Source organism: Dermacentor andersoni, chromosome 2, assembly GCF_023375885.2.
Source record: "Dermacentor andersoni chromosome 2, qqDerAnde1_hic_scaffold, whole genome shotgun sequence".
Classification (NCBI taxonomy): Eukaryota; Metazoa; Arthropoda; class Arachnida; order Ixodida; family Ixodidae; genus Dermacentor; species Dermacentor andersoni.
Window position 1 is genome coordinate 34,889,248 of NC_092815.1, and position 19,248 is coordinate 34,908,495.

Here is a 19,248-nt window from a genome sequence, read left to right on the forward strand (position 1 = left end):
GCCGGCTATAGCTGGCACCGTGTTGAGTAAGGGCAACAAAAAAAAAAAAAAAGCCCATGCGGTCTGGTCGCGCTTGGTCCTGTGTGTGACACGCGTAGGCATCTTCGCGGAGAATTTGGGAGGAGTTTGTGTGCGTTGAATTCTCATGCGGATGTGTGGCGCGAACAGAGACATTGCCGCCAACTTTTCCTGTCGTACTTCAATTTCTTTCGTGCTAATCCACCATCGTGGCCCGAATAACTTTTGTAGTGCAGACGCGAGGCTACAGTCTAATAATACTGAAAAGCGCAACGACGGTATCTAGGTCCTCCGGGCTTTTAACCTAGATAGGCAAATGTCTCACTAGCCGAAGTCTTGTTCGATGAGAACTGATCATGAATTGTTGTTTAATATATTAGTAGCTCATTATTTTTTCTTACGAGGCGCATGCTTATAGGTGAAAAAACAAGCATCCGTGCGTGTCCGGTTTAAAGATTTGTGGTGATAGTTTCCAACTTCGCTTGTTATTCGTATGCTGCGGCGTTAGAACATTAGGCGTTGAAGAGATGCCACAAGCCTGCAGGCCTGAATTGGCTAATTTAGCAATTCTAAATGAAAAATGTTATGTCGCGTTTGAACTTCCGTTCTTTTCTATCCATTCTCCTATTTTCAATCTGAACTTGTTTACTAACTGTGTATATTGTATAGTACAGCGATAAAAACGAGTTATCTCATGGAAGCACGTGGAATCTAGTGCGTAACAGTTTATCTGAGCTTACACAGAAGCTTGCCATCAAAGGCACGTACGCGTGTTCGGGTGTCACAGGCACTAAACCACGGATTTTTCTTTTGCGCTCTTTATATGTGTGCACGTATTGCTGCAGGGCGGAGTAGACACTCAGTAGCTGAAAGTGGTACCAAAGTTATGATCAAAATCTCAAATGGAAAAAAAAATGTCTGTCAGAGCCCATTTCATGATAACTGTCGACGTTAATGCGATAAGCATACAAGCAATGCAGCGACACATTGTATTACTGAAGACACCCATATTTAGAATCTGTAGTGGTCAAGCTAAGAGCTTCAACGCTTCTGCTATATGCGACATACATTGTCTCCGGGATCGGCTTACATTGCCATGACACTTGTCCGCCAGGTTTTGTCATAACCGTGACGGCATGACGACGGCTGTACAAAGACGTTGATGTGAGGACGACGGATTGACTCAAAAGGAATGATGCCTGTGGAACGACGAAGGTGGTATGACGACAGCGGGATGGCGATTCACCAATGATGGCGATGGTATAACGAAGGCAGCGTCATGAGGACAATAGGTTGACGGCGAGTGTATGACGACGGTGGCGTGACGATGATTGTATGACAACTGCATGTCGACAATGGCGTGACGACGACAGAATGACGACAATCGGATGACGTTTCGGAAATGATAGCGATATTATGACAACAGCGTGATAACGACGGCGCGGCGGCAATAGGACGACGAGGAGTGTATCACGACGAGGGCGTGACGAGAGTCGGATGACGAAGCTAAAATGACGACGACGGAACGACCACGATGGCATCACGACCAGGAGCACATAGTTAGTGATCTAAGCTGCTAGACAAAGTAGGCCATTTGGTAGGCATAAGAGGATGGATGGATGGACGGATGGATGGATGGATGGATGGATGGATGGATGGATGGATGGATGGATGGATGGATGGATGGATGGATAGATAGATAGATAGATAGATAGATAGATAGATAGATAGATAGATAGATAGATAGATAGATAGATAGATAGATAGATAGATAGATAGATAGATTCAAAATGCCTGAAGTAGGCGAAGAATGCTAACCGAACTTAACAGAAAGCAACATAAGGCAATTCATGGCGTGTTTTTATTGACAAATCTCTATCTCCACGTTGCCACCAAATGCAATCCCGGGTTGAGTAAGTTTCCTTTTGCATAGAGCAGAACTCGTCCTGTAGCCGCTTCGCTACGTGCCTCCAATACGTCAGGCGTGGCTGCTGCATGTTCGCATGCGCAGGATTTGGTTGATTTTGTTTCTGCGTGTGTAACTGAATCTTGCACAAAGTTCGGTACTACTTAGCAGCGGCGCAGCGACGGAGTACAAATGCTGGTGCGCATAACCGCGCTGGCTAGCGCACCCTGTTCGAACAACGCATTACGATGACGGTGACGGACTGGACGCGAGCGCGAACTGTAACCATCGCCGTCAGCAGCTATGCAATGGACCGGTCTGGTCGGCGGCTTCGCGCAGGTCGCTCTATTCAGGCACTGCAAGCGCAGTCACTGCCACGGCGCATACTAATCGAGCTTTTATGTCGCTAGCTCGTCGCTACATATTAGGAATTCAACCCGCGGCAGACTTTTTTTCATTATTTTTTTATTTTTTTGGTAAACGGCGCTTCTTGGTTGAGGCTTTTTGCCTTGCGCTCTCCTCACCCTTTCTCTGACCACCCCGTTCTTGCACACGTCAGTCAGTGTCCTCCCGTAACTCCGGTAGGGAGTCGCTCCCAGCGCTTTGTCTATATGCGCAGCCGCTTTTCTATTCCGCGTGCGCCGGCGCCCGACTACGTGCAGCAACGCCCTTGCACCTCGAAGCCACCCAGCGCCAGGCGGAATGCCTAATGAAAGCTAATGACCGCTCGCGCGGGCCCGCGGCGGCATGATGGCGATCGCGGCGCGCTATCGATAGATGATGACCGAACCGCGCGTTCTTTCTTATTTCTTGCGAAAATTTGATGGCCGTGCCGTGCACATGCGCAGGTGAGAGAACGAGTGCGCGTTCGGGGCTACACTCAAAGCAGCGCGTGTAAATTTGTCGTTGCTGCCAAACTGTGAGATTATAAAACCTTAAGCAAGAGTGACACCACTATTGTAGACGTTGACTTACAGTTGTAAGTCACAGTGAGTCGCCCGATTTCCTGTTTTGTTACTGTGGTATTTGAAATACAGTCCACGGATACGGAGGAAGCGGATCATTAGCCCTACGTACCATAAACTTTTGAAGTTCAAAGAAAAATACTAATATGGGGGGGGGGGGATGCCTTAGACGGTCACCTACTGAACAAAAATTTAGCATATGCAAGCCTCCACATCAAATACGAGCAGTAAACTATCCCAGTATATTGATGATTTTTTCTGAACCATGCGTGGTCTACAGTGTTTAGGGTCACTTGTTGGCAGCGATGTTTTATTTCGTTGCATCTGTAGAAACGTGGTAAAGCTAACTGATAACCCGCTGTGGTGATGCACCATGGTGACCCAATGGACCATTGCTTGTACAAAGCTAAGAGCGGTTAGAATTGTCCGGCACGTCGCAAGAAACACGCGCTCCACTGACTTCAGAGCGTTGGATGACAAATTCGTCCTCCCGTCTGGGTCGGGCTTTATTTTCACTCTCTCCTGTGGACGCGATCATTGATGAAAAAAAAAAGCAGACCAATCAAACAGATAAAAACAAAGGGGGCGCCGAGTGGATTTTCGCATTTGTGACGTACGCGGTTCGCAGTTCGAGCCCTTCGAGCAGCACACACGACGACACCAGCGGCGGCGGCCTCCCCAAAATGCGAGCAGGCCACATTTATTTTCATTTTCCGAGTTTCCACGCTACCTGGCGGCGAGGGGAAAGACCCGCACGAGCCACTGATTCCGAACGCAAGGTAGAAAAACGGACGCCAACGGGAACAAAGTTGCCGCAAGCAGAACAGCGAGCGTCGCTGCATCGTCTGGCGTTATCGGTTATTTCCCCGCCGTATGGCGCCGCGTGTCGTGGAGCTGAAGCTCTCCCCAACTGCGGTGGTTCTTTGCGTAGTACGTGTCCATTGAGCTATGGCGCGACGTGCGCAGTCAAAACGCCCGGCCGTGCGATACACAAGACGCGCGATTGCGTTCTCTGCCACATTTCGCTTTACCGCCTACTTTCCTTTCCATTATTTTTACTTCGTCATTTCCATCCCTCGCTTCCTCACGGTGTGCCGTTTGTATTATTTCTAGCAAAAAAAAAAAAAAAAAAAAAAAAACGGAAATCATCGCACATTCACCGCCCCTCTCCCTTCCCACCGCACATTTTCCTTTTCTTTCTTCCTATTTTTTTTCTCATAGCGTTTCTTTAGCTTTTAGCAGCGAATCCGCCCCGCCGCCCGGACCGTAGTGCGCCCAAGTTCAGTTATTTATTGCCCGACGTGATTTCGAATGGCGCTGAGGAGTTGGCATGCGGAACATGACCCCGAATTCAGCGCGTAGATGTTGCGCGCGCGGTTTCGTAGTCGGCTTCGACACGGTGTCCTTCTTAGCAGGGATTTGCGGTGTCCGCTCTGCGTCTTAGAATTTCACCGAAGAGAATTTTCACTTCTTTCTTATTTGCTCCGGCCTCAAACTTTTGCAGACGCAAACGAATAACATTTGGGGTTTAACACTTGAAAACTTAGTTTCGGAATGCCGGCCGACGCAAGTGGTCAGAGGTGCGCAAATTTTGTAAGAAAGTATTTAATGACCTACAACAGAATGACACAGCCTAGTGTTCAAGTACACGTAGCACACCTCATTCTTCAGATGCGACTCGTAGTGTCTGCGCATACCGATGTAAGGTTTCAGAGACAGATGGCGCCGGTGGAATAGCCACACGGGGGTTCGCATCCGGAAGGAAAACTGGGAAAAGTGTGCGTAGAAATTGACAGTGTGAAGGACGCACCATTAATATCGAACTGCTTCAAGCTGTATTATCTATTGTTGCGATAGCAATTATATGGACACTCCAGGGAAATCTTCGCCGTCACCGTAATGTTCCAGATATATGGAAACATAAAACAGGTTGTCCGACGGGGGATTCGAGCAAGGGACCCCGAGAGCAGAAGCCCGATACCCCAACCTTTAGTCCGCGGTGCCTTCGTTGTCATTTTGTTACAGGAAAGCAAAGTAGAAGCACTGCAGTACAGTTGGTTAAGATACTTGCGCTCTCTGAGGAAGCTTGTAATCCAGGCGCGCTTAGCCTTTCCCAGAGACATTAGCTTCGGTCTGACGCATTAGCCACTCGTTACTGTGTGTGCCTGTGTGTGCCGTGTGCGTGCGTACTATGTATGAATGCGCCATTTCGTATGTCACCCTCGTCATTTGAAGTGGCATGCTTGGCGTATGGCCAGGTAAACATCTCCAGTGTTAGTTGAAGAGGGTTGCTCTCTCTACTTCACACATGATCACTCATGAAGCACTCACACATGATCACGTGATCATGCATGAGTGCTTCTTTCTGTGAAATGTAGCTTCCTCTGCTCTGGGCCGTCCGGCAAGCCGAAGATGCTGCTCGAGTTCAAGGACTTCGAGTCGCCACCTGAGGCCACAACAACCAAAACTACCGGACCATTCTTTTTAATAAAGTTTGTTTTCGCATTCTTTCTTTGCGCATATGGCGTCTACGGCCCTGTTATTTTGTTTAATTCTTCCCACTTTTTTTATTATTTTTTCTTCCCCAGTGAAAGGTAGCAAACTGTATGCTTGTTTGGTTGACCTCCATACCATCTTTCTTATTTATTCCGGTCTTTCTTCTGCCGCATATTGCTTTAATTCAATGTTTACTGCTTTGACATTTTGTTGAATGTATTTATTCGGGAGGATATATATCCTTGTTATGCAAAATAGTGGGGTTATGTGGTAAAGAACAACAAAAAAGAAAGCGTGCGTTCGCTATAGCTTGCGCCTGTTTGTACAATAATTCTTAGAAAGCGCAACGCAAATGAGTCACACTATTTCGAATTGACGATTCTATCTAACGTTCGATTACGTTTCTTAGCGATATACAATACCAATAAAAACATAGTAAATATTTGCAGTAAGTGAAACGTCAGGAGAATATATATAGTTAGCAGAGGGAATATCTTTTAATAACGTAAGTGTTACGCCCTAAATCCAGCAAGAATAGTACTTTTGCGTTGGTTTTTGTAGTATAATTATTATACTTATTTAAATGTTGTAAAGCTTTTTTTCCCCAAAATGATGCGACGTGCTACTAATTCCATCGGTGGAATACTTGGTCACGTCTTTGCATGTTTTGTCTTTAATACATAGAGAAGACACGTAATTGCGTAATGATACCTTTGTTACTCCCAGATGTCTGAATTATTAATAATTTGAAGCGATGACCCAAGGTAGAAGAGATTCCTCTTCTGCAAACAATGTACCTGTTCTTGTTTTTAACACATGATAAACGATTTCACATTTTGCTGTTAGCCACAGTGTACATACAAAACAGAGGTACCGAAAGCCGTCTCGTTATATAGTAACATATTTTCTCACGTGCGCCTGCTGCACATATTGATATTAATGGAGTGTGAATTCTATGCCTCGCGTGAGCTCACTGATCGTTGCTACAGTGAATTGGTCTGAATACGTCTCACTTTTGGTTTTGCACAGTCCAGTCCTGTCGCCTCACCAAATAATATGGCAGCTGTGCAAAAGCGACTTCTTAGCAAGATAGATAGATAGATAGATAGATAGATAGATAGATAGATAGATAGATAGATAGATAGATAGATAGATAGATAGATAGATAGATAGATAGATAGATAGATAGATAGATAGATAGATAGATAGATAGATAGATAGATAGATAGATAGATAGATAGATAGATAGATAGATAGATAGATAGATAGATAGATAGATAGATAGATAGATAGATAGATAGATGGAGAGAGAGAGAGAGAGAGAGAGCAGCTGTAGTGTAGCCCTGATTGAGAGAGGTGGAAGTATTTAGAACTTGCTAAAGAAATGTTAAAGGCGGAGAGGGGGGGGGGGGGCAGAACAGAGGCCCTCGTGGCAGACCCGCCTCATAACCACCGCCCATCGGCGTCAACGGTAGAAACCCAGTTTTTTTAACGCATCAGCCGACTGGCCTTTCGATGTCTTTCGACTCAAAGTTGCGGCATCGTTGTAACCGACGCAACAACGCGTCCTATGATATCCGAGATGAGGCAGCGGACCATGATCTCGGATGCCTAGCTTCTGCACTTACCACGTGAACTTCTGCTACTGAACGAGGCTCCGTTACGCAGATCCATAGTAGTTTCGCAGGAGCTATGGCTTATAAATAATGCAATAGAAAAATTTTTTCTGCTTGTGAGCAATATAAAGCCGTAGAGTTTATTTTAACGAAGCGTATTATCTGTTTATAAGACCTTTCTTGACAGCAGTGCGAGTCAGCCACTCATGCAGCTGTCACTAGAAGGAAAGTGGTACAGCCAAATGATGAGTTGTTATCGATTGTAAGAGATGATAAGGGGGATCGATGCGTGGCGGATGTGGCTGGATTTTGATGGGGGCGGTATGCATCGCTTGTGTACCGTGTGTTTGGGGGGATGTTTAAGAATTACTGATAGGGTGGCGAAAACGTCTTTATTTTAAATATCAAATACTGACTACGGGACCCAGGTTGGTCTGGCATCTACTATACCAGGGGATCCAGGCTGGCATCAATGATATATGAAAAGAGCTAAAAAGAAGGCCATACCAGATGAATGCTTTAGCTATTTTACATTTCACGATTTTAACAAGGCTGACAATACGTCTATCACTGATACTCTGGCAGTCAACTTTGACTAGCTTTTGTCACTCAGTACCGAATTTCATGTCGACAGACTTGTTGATCGTTTTGAGTCGTTAGTGAAATCTTGAATCAATAATTACGTTCTATTAAAAACAAAAAAGGATTAAGTGATAAACTTCCTTGGATTAACCGGGATATCTTGCACCTGTCACGCCGTGGTGGTAGACTACGTAAATCAAAGCATTCTAAACCTGCGCTTCGCGTTCTTTATGAAAAAGACCAGGAGGCAATTTGTACTCGGACTAAAAACGCTAAAGATTTCTGTTTTTCAGCACAACTCCTTATACTACTTAAATCAAAACTTCGCAGGTTCTGGATTTCAATTTTACCTAGATCAACGTGCAGTATCTCTTTCAAGATTGACCACCCTATTACTAACGACCCCGTCGTAGTTTCGAATGCCTTTAACTCGTAGTTCCAATCTGTTATACCCTCGATAATCATGTAGTTCCAAAGTTTAGTTATGATGCACAAACTAATAAACTAGGCGTTATTGTAATAAGTTCTGATGGTGTCCTAAACCTAATCTTGGATCTCGACACTGAAAAGTGTACAGATTCTGATTGTACCCCGAATACTTTTCTTTGTAAGATATTCCGTATGGACAGCTCAGTACTTTATTGTAATCTTTCGGAAATCCTTAGACTCTGGTGAAGTACCAACTAAATGAGAAACAGCCAAAGTCCTGCCTTTGTATACATCAAGTGATAAACAACTTCTCTCCAACTACAGGCCGATATCTCTCGCACACCAGTCATTCTCTCACATCCCAGTCATGGAAGATGTTACGAGCACAATAAGCACATAATTGAATTCCTTGACTCTAATGATGTTCTAACATCTACCCAGCAAGGTTTCCGTCGTGATTATAGCACTGTAACGCAATTAGTCGGTTTTGTTCTTGAAATCGGTTCTAACCTAGACACAGGTAAACAAGTGGATTCCATCTTTATTGACTTTACTAAAGCTTTTCACCCTGTGATTCATTCTAAATTACTGGTAAAACTAAACGCCATATTCAATAATCTTTATGTTGTTTATTGGATAGCCGGTTTTCTTCATGGTCGCTCACAATTTGTTCCTTTTTAACTCAGTGGAATCAACTCCTGTCAACGTCACGTCAGGCTTTCCTCAGGAATCCGTATTAGGCCCTTTATTATTTCTAATATATATTAATGATCTACCTCTTAGCATCTCAACTAAAATCAGACTTTATGAAGATGGCTGTGTATTATAAGAATCTATTAACTCCATTGATGACCATCACCGTCTTGCCCAATCCCGTATGTCTTTCTGCGCTTGGTGCGAAAGGTGGTAAATGAACATCAACTGCAGTAAAACAGTCGTGATGTCATTTGCCCATAAACAGAGGCCCATCTCGTCCGATTATTCTCTGGATGGCATCCAACTTAAAAGAATCTCGCAATATAAATACTTAGGTGTCATCCTAACCGACCATCTTTCTTGGTCTAAACACATCGTATATGTAAACGGGAAAGCCCTAAAAAAAGTTGGTTATTTCAGCCGCACTTTAGCTACGAGCCCCCACGATGCTAAACTGTTATTATATAAAACATTATTTCCCGCTGTTTTATAATATGCATCTGTCGTTTGATTCCCCTACAAACAATGTGAAATGAGCTCGCTCAATAACGTTCAACGAAAATCTATCCGTTGCATTTGCCAAAATTACAGCCGCAGTTTCTCACGAACACAGACTCCACAATCTCTGAACATTGAGCCATTACTTTCACGTTATCGCATTGAAGCCTTAAAAATTTTATGTGCATTGAATAACTCCACCTGTGGTATTTCTGATTGTAACTAATGCAAGTTGTCTCCGTAGCTGCCAGACCTATTTTTGCTCGTACTAACACATTAAAATACAGTTTTTTTCCACGAATAATAGAACTTTGGAATTATACGTGGTAACCACAAATATACCTGGTAACATTCGTTCACTATCACTAAAAGATCTTATATCTACCAATGGTAAGCGCCTCGCTAACACGTAAAGCGGTTCTTCTAATCATTTACCTTTTTTTGTATGTGTGTGTGTCTTTAATCTATAATGCATAGTATTGTATAATGTTCCCATTCATGCTATGGCCTTATATTGGGCTGCAGTGTATGCAAATAAATAAATAAATAAATAAATAAATAAATAAATAAATAAATAAATAAATAAATAAATAAATAAATAAATAAATAAATAAAGAAATCCAGGCCTGGAGGCCATCCAGACCAGTAGATGATATCAGGGGAAAGAATCAAGAGTCATCCACTATAGTGTCTTTATTAGGAGGTGTGTTCCTTTGACACGTTAAATCAAATTACTCAATCATTGCTAAGTTTGCAAAACTAGACTGCCTGTGCCTTTTTGTGTTCTTTCATTCCTTCATCCGTGGCATCATGGTTCAGCGCTTAGTTCTCCTGAGGGATATCGTAGTTTTAAATCCGCCACTGCTTGTTACCTGCCGGAAAACAGCACTCAATGTCTCAAGGTTGAATCGCTCGGGAAAGGAATCGAAGCCTTCATTTTCGCTCCGCTCCGTATGTGCGCACATGCACGCATAAAAGAAAAACAGGTCACAATAAAGTGTTCAACTTGCTTCCACTATAGTGACTAAGTCGTAGCGCGAAATTGAGACAAGGACGGAGAAGACGAGACACACAAGCGATACACCAACATGTCCAAGGTGCTCTTGTTCTCTGTAGGGATTTCCCATTTGTGCTCAAAGTTAACCTGACGAGTGTAGATGTCCTGACATTGGAGGTACTTCTTTACCAAGCGATGAGGTTTTATAATGACCAAGCACGAGGTAGGGAGCATGATTGTGCCTGTTCTAGTTGAAGCTTCTCGGAAGTCGGATCGGATCGGAAAACATTTATTGGGCTCTAGAAAAGAGATCTTCGCGGCTTCAGACGGCCTCTTCCATCTTCTGATGGATTCTTCTGTCTGAAATCACAGGGTTGGTGCCCTAGTCCAAGGCTCCACTGAGTATGGCCAACCCGCGAGCTCGCTCTACTAGGCGCTTTTGGCCGTTCAAGCTTACGCTGGAAAGCACTGTTCCGCACTCGGGTTTTTAATTTTATAGATAGTTGGGGACTCAATATTTTGACAGGCCCATGATATGTGGTACAGATCTGGTTTCTCTCCGCACCATGGGCACTTAGCCTCATATTGTGTAGGGAAAATTTTATTCAGAAGGTTTAGATTCGGGAAAGTACCCGTCTGCAGTTGTCGCCATGCAACGGCATCTCGCAGCCTCCGCGGATGTATCATGCGCAAAATGTGTTAGTACCAAACTATGCGGTAGCCATTTTGTTAGTAGGAGGCTCTAGATAGGGCGTCTACTCAAGATGAGATGGTGCTTTGAAAGCAACGCTCAAAAAGGTGGTTAAAGCAGGCTTTAATACTACGTTCTTTATGTATGTCAGCCTAAGCGGGTAAAGAGATGAATTGTAATAGCTTTCACGGAAATTAAGAGTCAGAACAAAAAGAAATGGTGCGATGTAAACATTTCCTTCCGTAAAACGTATAATTGCCGTAAACCTCACAGTAACCACGCATCTAAGTAATGCGTATAATTAAGTTGAAAGACCGAGTCAGAGATACTACATTTGATTCATTGCGCATTGTAACCTGTTGTACTAGTCCATGGACCATTTTGGTTTGTATTCTGTGTCAGTGGAATTCTCCAATGAGAGGGGACATAGTACCATTGAAGATCTTGAAGACCTTTGAGGAGAACCTTTTGTGGACCTTTTGTGAGCCTTTGTGAACCTTTTTGAACCTTTTGTCACCGTGCTCCTGCCTCCAAGTGGATCTTGGAGGCAGGAGCACGGTGACTCCAAGTTTTTCGGATGTCGTTTCGGCAGAATTAGCATCTCTTACTTATATGTACGTTTTCATATGTGCTTTCATATGTAATTTGGTAAGGAAAAAACAAGAAATAATGAGAAAAATGGTGCTTTGTCTACTTGAAGAGCCACACGTATCGCTGCACTACCGCACACTAGTACTTAACGATGCTGGCTCAAAAATAAATTTAAATATGATAGCAAGGTGTGCTAGCTCTATGGGACGTCCGGATTTTGCGGCTGACACGAACAACTTCATCTCCGTGTCGACACGAACGCTCTGTTCCTTTTCTGTCTTTCTGTCCTGTAGAGCGTGCTCTGCCACTCCATTACTCTACGTGCGGCGAAGCAGAACCCGCGGCGCAAGCCCTGCGCGCTGCGGACAGCGACGAGGGAAACCGTAAAGCAAACAAATGTCGACAGAACCAGCGGGCGAGCGCACAGAGTTATCCGGCGACGAGAAGGGAAAAAAAAGAAGGAAAGAAAGAGAGCCAGCAGGGAGCCGTGGTGGCGGCGCGGCGACGTGAAGAGCGCTCGGCGGCGCACCGCAAAAGTGAAACCGAAACCTGGTGGCGCCGCGGGATTGGAGTAGGCCGCGCAGGCGCCCTGTGTGGCGTGAGAGGATGGCCACGCCTGCCCGCTCTTGTGTAAGCGACGAGCCCGGGGCCTTAAAACAAACCGCGCGAAGGGGGGAGGGCCCACCGGCCGAAAGAAGGTGGCGAGGGTGAAGCGGGGGCTCGTGGCACCGTCCCAGTCAAGGTTTTACCTCAAAAAAAGGAGTCACTCACGCACGCCGGTCGCATGGGTTGTCGTCGCCGCGGCCGCAACACGCTGCGCAGCTTTTCAAATTTTTTTACGTCTGATATGTTGTCATGGAACTGCTCCTTCTTGTTGCACGTGATTCGAGTGACACGGCTGCGAAACTAGCAACGTGTGTCGGCGGTGCATATCTCGGCCCTTGACGATATCCGGACGCACGACGGTCCCACTCGCTGCTTCGTGAGACACAAACTTGGCGACTTCCACTGCTTGGCGAAAAACTTTTTCTTCTTTTTTCCCCTGAACGCCTCACGGTTATCCAAATTCGGCTTTTCTCTCGCTCTTCGTCGCCGAGCCAACGTTCCGGGTGTGTTCTGTCCCCGGGAGAGTCACCGTGATGAGTCCTCTAGTCGGCTGGTGGCCCAAGGTGTTTTGCCTGCTTCCTTGCTTAACTGGTAAGTTAAAACTTGTTAATCGCATGTACGCCGCTGACATACTTGCGCTGTAAGGGCCAGTACCGAGCAGTTTATTGTTGTTAGGCTTCGCGTCTCATTTGCAAGCTGTCTGAGCGAAAAATCAACGAGGCTGCGCACTACTCGCTACAGCCGCGTGTCTAGCGCGACGTCGGAAAAATTTCACGCTAAGGTTCACCTTGTGTGACGCACAAAACACCTATGGTTAAAGGAACTGCAGATGGGAATTACTGCATGCAGTATAATTTCTAAAGGAGCGTACAAAGCCCCTGCAGTAGCTGTCAGGCCTCCGCATAGTAAATTTCCAACACTGTTTCACGCGTCATGTCCAAGGTACGGTAAAAAAAAAAAAAAAAAACCTAGAGACTAGAAACTGAGAACGAGCCACGTGTCCATGCAACACAAGATAACACGGGTACGAGATGGTGGAATGCTGTTTATTGATGTGTTCAGCATATCAATGAAAACAAGAATGCATTTCTGAAAAAATGGATGCCGAAAATACATCCAGCTTTTGCCGCTACGACGAAAATGCAATCGTAAACAGTTTAGGTATGATGGCTAATCTTGTTTTATGGATCTAATGAGAGGACAAATTATGGCGTATAAGAACTTCGGCAGCTCACGTAATGCTGCGCAGGGCCGTCATTGATTTAGTATCATTGGGACAGAAATATTGCGGCCCTTCTTGTATTAAAAGATGTCGCTGGCTTCCCTAATTCTTAGGTCACGCTAGTAAAGTAATATTAAAATGTAAGTTATTTAAGAACTTCATTGTAATGACTGACACATTCTTGTCAGAAAAATGAACACTTTTTTTAAAGTTAGATTGTGCTGCGCAGGAAAAAAATTGCAGAAAGATGTCCGAAGGCGTTTTCCGGGCTGTTGCAAATCTATCAGATGGCGATGGTATGATTCCGCGATCATGCAAGTCCATTCGCAGTGAAATTGATGTGATTGACATGCAAATATTTCAGACTTACGTACTCGTCGTATGTGGAACAGTACTTTAACATAAAAATATTACCCAATGTACCAGGACTTTGCTATCTCTGTCAGTCGGGAGTTGGAACGTACATATTAACCCCAGGCGCACGGCATTCGATCTCCGAGACCACGGTGTTTCTTGAAAAAAAAAGTGAATAATTTGCTTTTATGGCATCTTTCTCCTAAATTAAAATGTCATTTCTGAGGTATGAAAGAACAGTTATATTAGAAAGAGGCATCCAATATTATCAATTGCGCGGTACTTGATTTCATCGGCCAAGTAAATTTGATGCCTCTTTGAGTAGGTAAGACGTGTCAGAAAAAACGACAGCGAATAACTGGTGTCACAAGAACATATTCCAGAAGATTATGTTAATAGACGTACCGTCATTGTGCCTGTATTAATAACCGTGACATCTAAAGCATCTTTTCATTTGATGATTAATATGATACATAAGATTGCAGTAGTTTGCGTTGGGCGCTGTTTCAGTGACGAGACCCATCGTTTGTAGAATGAGAGGTAACTAGTCGGCAATATTTGTAGGCGACGTTACACTTAAGCAGTCGAAGTGTTTGTACGTTTTGTCACAGACGTAGATGCACCCATGAATGTGTTTGAAAGTTGACGGGTGAATTACGAATTTCGACTATGCACTTTTACGACACAGGCCCTTTCCGTAATGCAAATTTCTTACATATGAGCTATGTTATTCATGCTATGCTATATCTAGGTTAGAACATTAAAATGTAAATTCTTCTTTAGGTTATTGTACCCATGACACATACCAAGGTTTCAAATATTTCCTATTGAATCTAAGCTTTTGTCATGTTTTTTCTAAATAACGGCGAAAACTATTCATGGTTTTCTTATACGCAAGGTTTCCGCGGTCCGCTATGGTCACTGCTTGTAGTAAATTTTTTACTCCAAGCTTTTGCGCTCTCCTATACGCACACTGACCTTTATATAATCCAAAGACTCCCATAGTTGGTTATTGGATTAACAAAATTTCGAGCCGTAAGCTATTGCTGTGCTGGGTTCTGCGACGGCTATAGGGGGGGGGGGGGGGGGAATTAGGCGTGGACTTACCTGCAATCAAATAAAACGCACCTTTTGAACCCATGAATACTCGCGTATGGCAAAGGACAAGCTAAAGCTGTCCCTGCCCAGGAGGAGAAGGGGAGGTGTTGCTTGCTGCAAGCAGACCTAGCCTGGCAAAAGTTGCCCACGATTGGTACATACCAGCGAAGATTCGCCGAGCAGGTTCCAGCAGACACGACCAATGAAAATTAACGCTTTCTAAAGTAGCGCGACCACACGCGATGTCGGGAGAGATTCGCGCGTGTCGTGCACGTGTCTCTGTTGGAAACGCCCCGGCGTGACACGAGACAGACTCTGGAGAGCTGCGGCGATACGACGCTGACTGCACGTTGGTCCCGATGCGCGAGATTAGGGTGCGATAGGTGCCTCGCCAGGGCAGCGGCGGCTGAGGGTCCATGTCGGCTCCGATCTAGGCTGAGACTCCGCAGGGTTGAGCGATTAGGGAAATTAGAGAGCATGTGTCATTCCCAATGCGCGAGGAGGACATGCGCAGCCGAGCACAGCAAGATTTCCTCCCTGCAACTGCTCGCCACTATTCGTGGCCCTTCGTGCGGTTCGCAGAAGGACTAGGGTGTCTGGCAAGCCGGAGATCGCGTCTTCCGATGCGCTCCTCGAGTGAGAGCTTTGTCTCCGTTTTCTTTTTCTTCTTTCCTAGAAGAAAAACGCCATTCTACAGATACGGGATTGGGAGTTTGTGCCGGCAAATATGATTCTGGTTTCTCGTGGTGCTTTCTCTGTCTACGCACGATTCGCCTTCCTTTTGCCTTTATCTTTCATTCTTTCGTGAGTGGAAACCGCGTGTTTACTCCACCTAACATTACGTTGCACGATACTATCGCTTTCATAGTAATTGTGCAAATGTCACCTACTGAAGCGTCTTTTGTTGGGCAACTGACGTAATGTAGCACATCGCACAAACAAAACTTACCATGCCTTGTCTCTGCATTTTTTCGTGGTAGTTCCTCCACGTTTGGTAGGTCCCGGTCACTTTGCCCCACAAAAAGCCTTTGGAGATAAAGGCAGATTTCATTTCGTGACACAACAGCGTATGACTGTTCAACCAGTGCCCTTGTATAGGGTAGCAAACGGGCGAGAATCTGGTTGACCTTCCGTCCTTTCCTTTTTCTCTCTTTTGACGCATTTCGATGTCAAAGTTCTTTTGTGTTGCATTAAAAAAAACGTACTTCTTTTACGCAATTCGAGCACTTGCTGTTCTTACCTACATATACCAAGATATTCACGAGCATGCGCAGCCAAGCATTAACGGTCAAGCAGACCGAATGATGTAATGGCGTCGTAGTCTCAGTCACCAACTGCTTCCTACCATGCTCACAATAAAATATAGTTGGAGACCATTAAACTTGAATACAAGAAGGATCATTTGCAGAAAAGAAGGAAGAGGACAAATGAAGTTAAGCCTTTTCTGACGGCAAGGAATCCAACGCAGCAGAGGTTTACGGAAGCTGAAATACCGGTTTCAAAAGGTTGAAGATGAAACCGAACCTTCCAATTGTTTTTCACTGAGACAGAAGAATAGTGCCATGTTGGTTTTTATTGAACAACGCATTTCTTTCGAAATCACCTGTCAGAATACATATACAGCTTTATGCGACCGATTATGAAATGAAGCGAACTGTTGTAGATCCAGCATGCATGATGTCATCGATATTGCATTGAGTGACCACGCCTAGGGATTACTTGGAGGTGGGGCGTAGGGTGAACAGATTCCGACTGGGCGTTCCGCTCTCTTCGTAGTCCACTCTGCACATGTTGTCTTTCTTCTTCGCCTTTTCGTCGTCGTCTTCTTAGAGACGGACAAGTTGCTTGCCTAGCTCGTAAAATTCGGGTGTAAATGTCACCCAACATATTTGAAGGAAACAATTGCAGGTGTGTCTGTAGGCGGCAAGGTCCACCAGCACCAAACGATATGCTTTACTAAGGCATTGTAATGCATGCAGTACTGTTGATGACGTACCACAGCTCGTATCTCGCAGGGTTATCATCTACTAAGCAATGATAGGATGAGAAGCCTCAATCTAAGCACTTTAGGCTTCATTCACCCGTGTCGTCGAAGCCGTCCACTTGCCCATGTTGCGTGGGGGGCTCCAGAAGAGCTACATGGACTGCCCTTGGCGACAGCAGTGCTATTTCAGGAAACAATGACGAATTCCATGTAATCATCATTTCCAGTTTATGCATCCGAGGAGTTGTTAATTTACTTTTGATCTCTGTAGAAGCCGCCTCTAAATAACATAAACGACAACGCAACCACTCTTAAGACAATGTTCGATGGAAGAAAGCCACCTTTAGTAACCGCGTGCCTCTTGCTTCCTTTCCCTCCTCCAGCAGCGCACACTGGAAAAGCGCCGGCTTATCTACGCTTATTAACACTTCACAATGGGCCCCAAAGCGCTCGTTAAACAGCTCTTCTTGCTGGCTGTCAGAGTGTGGGCAGAGAGACTTCTTCTATAATCTTTCTTTCCTTTTTTCTCCTCTTTAGGGAAAGGATAAACGGCTTGGCGTAGCGAGCCTCCCACATAAAACACCGCTCAGATCACACAAGTTCTCGAGTGCTTGACCCAGGTTGGGCTTACCGCGTTGAAAATTCAGGAGTGAGTGATGACAAAGTCGCGACTACGGAAGCTGTACTCCGTTCCGGTCATTCTCTCTTCGAGTTTGTGTCTTTACCAGATATGTTTCTGCTTTCTTTCTTTTGTTACCAATTTGTCTTTTCCCCCTTGTTTCCCCTCTGTCGGCTCGTCGCATTATCCGCAACTGGTACCACCGGCACGCCGCACCAACGCATCGTTCGCGCTTCGGACGCACAAGAAGGAATTATGAATCTCCCGGGTGCCGTTTCAACGACGATTCGCTTCCACTGCTGGCGTCTCGCGGCTTTTCGGCTCCGACCCTTCTTCTCATGAGTCCATGGAAGCTGTACCCCGCCATCGTTTCCTGTTGCCCTTTGCTTTTCGACCTCCGTCTCCTTTCCGAGTCGGGTCTTTGCATGGCCTCCGTGTCTCTCTCATTCCTAGTTGGCCGATACACGTGTATCGCACTCGGGTTTGTTGCTGGAGCGCGCCCCAGACCACGGCTCCCAGAGTTCCGTTTATCTGCGCCCTTCTGATGCCGAGAGTGCGTATATAGTTCGGATCCGGACAGCGCGCGTTATGTTGCTTCGGTGCGCGCTTGGTCAGCCCCGGAGGTCAAGTTCATTTCTTCCCTTTCGCCGCCATCCTGCCTGGGAGCAACACGTACAATGTGTACGTGTTGCTTCTCGATGACGTTAGCGCGGTATCGAGGGAAGAAACTCTTGCATAAACTTTCCGCTTACATGTGTCACAAGTTGATTAAAGTGGTACCTTTCTTTAGCTACTGCGGCCACTTTGGATGTTTGGGCGATCTCGCACAGTAAACAGTGGCCCATATCCAGTGACTCAAGTCGTCTACTAGCTTTGGCCACTGTATAGATACGTGCCAGCTGCTTTCCTGCCGAGCAGACTATATGCCACTTGGTATCTGCCCAAATGAACAGCTTAGTAGCCAGCTTGGGTCACTAGGTATGTGCCCGAACAGACAAGTTTGGCAGTGCGTATGTGATACTGGTATGTGCACATCCTGAGCCAATCCCTGAGAATGCATATGCCAAGTTGGCAAAATGGGTCTCTAGCCTTAAAAAAATAATGCGCAGGTACAACACACATGTTGCAATCTACGTGAAGTGAAGCTTTAGGGGAAGCGATTGATTAAATGCCTTACAACTAACCACGATGTGTACAATGTTGCTTACTTTCATCCTATGCAACGTGTAATCTCAAGCAATCTTGATGTTTATCCGCCATAAAGGCCACAACCTTGAGCTCATGCATTTTTTTGTTTATACGCTATAAACCACTCACAAGCTAGTTAAGGACTCTTGTGTCGCAGTCTCGTGTCGCAGCATGGTCAAAGAACGCGCATACACCCTGTGGCACATGCCGAATAACGTAAAAGTAAAAAGTAAAAGTAAAAAAAGGTAGTAAACTAAAGAATCCGTTAAGTATAATAAACTAATCTATTAATAGGTCGGTGTGCTTTAGATATACCTCGAAGTCGACATTGTATGCTCAGCATGTTCAGGTTTTATGTAGGAGTTTATCTTTTTTGTTGCGGAGAACAGAGGTGCGCTCCCGTGCACTACTTTTTCGGTCAGCATGTAAGGGTTATATAAACCTGTTCGCCTTTGGCACTTTCATAATTCGACGCACTTATAACCTTCATATATATATATATATTTAGGAATATATCTGCTGAAATGCTGACTGAGCCAATAAACAGTGGTCAGCAGCTACGCAAAACACAGGAGGGTAGGCATAGAGAGCTTCGCTTCAATATATTAAAGCAATATCGCCGCATCCACAACTCACACAATAATAAAAAAAAAAAATGTTACGGCGCCGCTTCCTCCGGTAACACCACCTTC

General features: G+C 45.1%; 1 protein-coding gene across 1 annotated transcript in view; it reads left to right on the forward strand.

The window, feature by feature from the left end:
* The first annotated feature begins 11,769 nt into the window (after nt 1-11,769).
* The window catches only part of LOC126542475 (titin-like), a 221,690-nt gene continuing 214,211 nt past the window's right edge, over nt 11,770-19,248 (forward strand). Inside the window, exon 1 of the mRNA XM_055077276.2 lies at nt 11,770-12,682. Within this exon, the coding sequence (XP_054933251.1) occupies nt 12,625-12,682 (58 nt within the window). The 5' untranslated portion in view covers nt 11,770-12,624. The remainder of the gene's footprint in view (nt 12,683-19,248) is intronic.